General features: G+C 39.2%; 1 protein-coding gene across 1 annotated transcript; it reads left to right on the top strand.

Annotated features, from left to right (window-relative positions):
• Positions 1–10: 10 nt before the first annotated feature.
• slc25a11 (solute carrier family 25 member 11) lies at positions 11–3510 on the top strand (the record flags this gene model as incomplete). The annotated part of the gene is made up of 6 exons (XM_040122823.1): positions 11–123; positions 213–303; positions 1100–1190; positions 1297–1396; positions 2078–2129; positions 2875–3510. Coding segments are annotated over 6 exons (603 nt in total), but the record flags the coding sequence as incomplete, so codon positions are not given.
• Positions 3511–5000: the final 1490 nt, after the last annotated feature.

The raw sequence follows: 5000 nt of genomic DNA on the forward strand, positions 1-5000 counted from the left end.
CACTGTTTACAGTGACAGAGTGCTCCCCCCGCAGGCTCTGATCGGTATGACAGCTGGAGCTACAGGAGCGTTTGTCGGGACACCAGCAGAGGTGGCTCTGATCAGGATGACGGCTGACGGACGGTGAGAAGACTGAGGTGTGAGAGCATTAACATGATTTTCTAGCTAAACATTGTCCTTTCATTTTACAAACTGTCTGTGTCTGTCTCCAGTCTTCCTCCAGACCAGAGGAGAGGTTACACTAATGTTTTTAACGCCCTCGCTCGAATCACGAGAGAAGAAGGAGTCACCACGCTGTGGAGGGTGAGATGGGTTTGGATTTTAATTTTCCCTGGAGCCGAAACAGTCGCTCGATTAACCGATTAGTCAGTCAACAGAAAAATAATCTACGGCAATTTTTATAATCATTTGAGTCAGTTTTTCAGGCAAAATGCCAAAAGCTCGGATTTTTGAATATCTGCCTGTGTTCTTTGTCCTCTGTGGTAGTAAACTGAATATATTTGGGTTTTAGACTGTTGGTCACACAGAACAAACTAGTTACACATACCACAGCAAGATTGCTCTAAAATGTCACTGTTTTTCATATTACAGTTGTGTTTCCCCCTCAAAATATGTTTGTTTGGAATTTAGTGTTCATCGGTTTTGTTGGGCAGTCGGGTCAAAACATTTTAAACAATTTTATGTGGGAATATTTCAACAACACATCAGTTTGGGAGTTTCTTTAAGTTGGACGTTTTTAAGACCAAACAGTAAATCAGTTAATGGAGAAAAATAAATGATAATCAAAGTAATTAGTAGTTTCAGCCTTACAGCAGCTTTTCCCCAAAAATATTACAATTTTATTTTCATATTTTGAAAATAAAATTGTCAGCTTTTTACTTACATTGAACCGTCTCATAATATGATGGCACTGTCTTGAAATAAGACTTCATCCTATAAACACTGCAGCTTTCAATCCAAATGTTTCAGCAGGACGTTTGGTCAACTTTATTATTCACAGTTAAATGGACATTTTATAAACCAAACAATTAATTCATTAATTGAGGAAGTCGCTGAATGAAAATAATTGTTGACTCTCGATGGGTTGTTCGTATTACAGGGTTGTATTCCCACCATGGCTCGAGCGGTGGTGGTGAACGCAGCTCAGCTGGCCTCCTACTCTCAGTCCAAACAGGCGCTGCTAGACTCAGGTACACAGTAAACCCGATGAGCACCCAGATAGTGAGCTCCAACCGAACTCGAATGAAATGTCATTTGTCTGTGTGTGTGTGTGTGTGTGTGTGTGTGTGTTTTCAGGGTACTTTGGGGATGATATTCTGTGTCATTTCTGTGCCAGTATGATCAGTGGTCTCGTGACCACCGCAGCCTCCATGCCGGTCGACATCGTCAAGACCAGGTGAGACTCCAAAACCAATCAAAATCAGTTTTCAGCTGGAGAAACGTGAGCATCTGCTGTTTTTTATTTTCTTTCTTTTTCCTTTACTGAAGCTTTAAATGTTGGCAGTGAAACTCAACGTGTTTGAACGAATGTTGATGAGTCGAGCGGCCCGGCGGGTCTATGCCAAACCGCTGCATCACTGCAGAAAATGTTTGAGACGAAAAAACTACTCACGAGTGGCTTTAAAAAAAAAAAGCTGAAGAAAGAACGCTTCAGAATTGTTTCAAAATAAAAGCTTCAGAAAAACACATACGAAAAACATTTCAGAAACGTTTTAGAATTGCTTCAGAGAACAGTTAGGTGTGCTTCAGAAATGCTTCAGGGTGGTTTGGAAATATTGTTTAGGAAAACATGTTGCTTCAAAATGCTTTAAATTTACTGCAGAAACACTTCAACAGCCCTTAAGGAAATTTGCTGCAGAAAGTGTTGAAAACACTTCAGGGCCGACCGACAGATTCCTCCTGTGGTTGGATTAGACCAGCACATCGATGCCGCGATTGATCAGCGGAGTGTGGGCGGTGACAGAGGCGACTTAATGGCAAAAAATCTGCTTGTCAATGATCTGCAGACACGAGGCGAGTTACTGTGGGGATCGGGAGTCCAGATGAAACTCGACAGGTTTCTCTGTTTGTTTTTCAGGATTCAGAACATGAGGATGATCGATGGGAAGCCGGAGTATAAAAACGGTTTGGTGAGTTAAACGGAAAACCTGCGTCACCGTCTCCATCTCTACTAACTTTGCCCAAAACCTCAGAACCTTATTTTTCTCACTTTAAAGGGCCCTGGGGGTAAATTAGGAGAAGGGGCTGGATTCACCGGTTCTACAGTGTAAACTGACCTTTGACCTCAGACTTAGTTTGCTTACGTTATTGATCACTAATGACACGTGTAGAGGTTTTGTAAACTCCGGCGGCTCCTCACGTGTTTTCACATGAACCCTAGATCTCTTATAATTTTTCTCTTTTAATATTTTGAATTTATTTGAATAATTACAACTTTTCTGATGCAGATTTTCTATTACAACGTAGTTCTTGAAATATAGAACATTAGTTAGACATTTTATACCTAAAATATCATAACAATCTTAAACTTTAATGAAAATATTGTTTTCCTTCTGATAATAGGACTTTTCTCGTTATAGTACAGCTTTTTTCTCTAAATATTAAGACAATTAAAAAAAACTTTGATATAACGATTTCTTTATTTACAGGTATTGCAACCTTTTATTTAAATATCAAACAGTTTAAGGAAAATTACAACTTTTAAAAACATTGTGACCTTTTTTTTTTATAAGGGGCTTTTTCTTGAAACTTACAACATTTTCTACAAATGTCCTTATTTTACTTGTAATATTCCAACACTTTCTGAGACTGCTTCTCCAGCAGTGGCCTTCATGCTCATAACGAGCCACCATCTGTTTTCTGTGCGTCCCTCAGGAGGTGTTGGTTCGAGTCGTGGGTAAAGAGGGTTTCTTCTCTCTCTGGAAAGGTTTCACTCCGTACTACGCTCGTCTCGGACCTCACACCGTCCTCACCTTCATCTTCCTGGAGCAGATGAACCGCCTCTACAAGACCTACGTCCTCGACCGCTAACGCACGACACACACACACACACAAACACAAAAGGACTACAGCCAAACATCGTCATGCTTCACACGTCACGTTTTCACAACTCGGATATGGTGACAGAATTTCAAGGAGCAGTCCAACATGTAGTGAAATCGTCCCGTTCATCCATAAGGCAGAAAACCAGAGGGTTTCGCGAAATGGTGGACTGTTCTTTTAAAACACACACACGACACACACTTTATTTTAAATTTAAATTCTTTTTGTAAAGAAAAGAATGTAAAATAAATGTAGTTCAAACATCATTTAGCGATGTTGTCAATAATTAATAAGAAGAAGTCTTATTTGTAGAATTATGACCATCCTTACCCCGCTGACAACACACAGCATCGTGGGATTGATCAGTTACCATGGTTACAGCCAGGTGACCTCTATGGAGGAGAGGAAGGTGGATGCGTAATCCGTTTATGTCTCGCTTTGTGTTTGTGAATAAAACTTCCAAACTCTTTAATGCCCAGTGGAACTCTGTTCTTTCCGTATTTCAACTTTTCTCCTTAAAATTAGGATTTTTACCTGCACTGAGGAGCTTCTGTCTGTTCAATGGTTTATTTGTCAGCAGGATTATGTAAAAACCACTGAACCGATTTGTACTGAGCCTGGTGGAGGGAGGGATCATGGACCAGGGAAGAACCCATTATATTTTGGGGCAGATCTGGATCATTTTCTAGGAATTTGAATTTTTTTCCTCTGAAGTCTGGTGCATGTCATTTGACACTGGCCTTGGCGGAGGTCTGCGAGGTCCTTCTAGAAACTCTTTCTGGAAATATTTGTTTCTTTTTCTTATTTTACAAATATCTGAAACAATTACATCTTTTTTCTTAAAATACAATATTTTCTAGAGCCATTACGACTCTTATCTTACAAAGTTTTATTGAGCCATGATGACTTTTTTTAGAAGTATAGCTTTTTTTTTTTGGCTAATAAAATTATTTCATTTAAAATTACAGCTATATTTCTAAGATATGATCTTCCTTGTATTACATTTCTTTCTTAAAATACTTTGACTTTCTCCTGAAATACTACAACTTTATTTTCAAAATATTATGTTTGTTCTCATGATATTACAACATTTCCTCGAAATGATACGTCATTATTGAAATATTACTTTTTCACTGTACAACAACTTTATTTCTAAATTATGATTTTTCTCATCGTGACTTTTTTCTTACATTGCAACCTGTTCTCAAAATGTTATGATGTAAATATTCAAAGTTTAACACAGACGAGGTTGTTCTGTAAATCAAAGGTCTCTGCTTGCTGCCGTCTCTGAACGTCAAATACAAAACCAAAAAAATGAGAGAGAGAAATCGCCCGTTATCTCAATATTAAGACGCCTATAAACATTCGCCTGTGTCTTATTTCCTGTGACAGTGGTGCAAATACTTTCAGTTGTACCGAAACTGTTGTACATGAGGTAAACAACAGTAGTAGATGTTGTACAGACAACAATATGTAGAAAGGCCTATATGACAATACTTTATCTTTTGCTAATTTTTTCATATGATTGTTACTTAATAATCTATATATTAGATTATTGGAACAGTTTTCTGTCAATCATCGGCCTCATGGGTATTTCTGTGTGTGTTTGTGAGTTTATGCTGAACCAGGCGATGGTTAAACACTCACACTGATCAGTCACAACATTACAACCAGTTACCTGTTTAAATGTCTGCAGTCCAACGGCAGCTGACAGGTTTAACCCACCTGGTGTCGCCTTCACGTGTCCAGCAGGGGGCAGGACAGAGCTGCTTATCTGAGGCTCGGGATTACGCTATGTGGCCGGTGACGCCTGGGTCTGTTTCTCCTGGTTTTGGCCTCTCGGTACCAGTGAAAGCGAATCTCAACCCTGCAGTGTACGGTGATATTTCAGACAGCAGTGTTCCTCCAACCTCAAACCCACCTCGCAATCCCATTAATATAGTTTAACGGATTTGAAC

Source organism: Xiphias gladius, unplaced genomic scaffold, assembly GCF_016859285.1.
Source record: "Xiphias gladius isolate SHS-SW01 ecotype Sanya breed wild unplaced genomic scaffold, ASM1685928v1 HiC_scaffold_1104, whole genome shotgun sequence".
In the NCBI taxonomy this organism is placed as follows: domain Eukaryota; kingdom Metazoa; phylum Chordata; class Actinopteri; order Istiophoriformes; family Xiphiidae; genus Xiphias; species Xiphias gladius.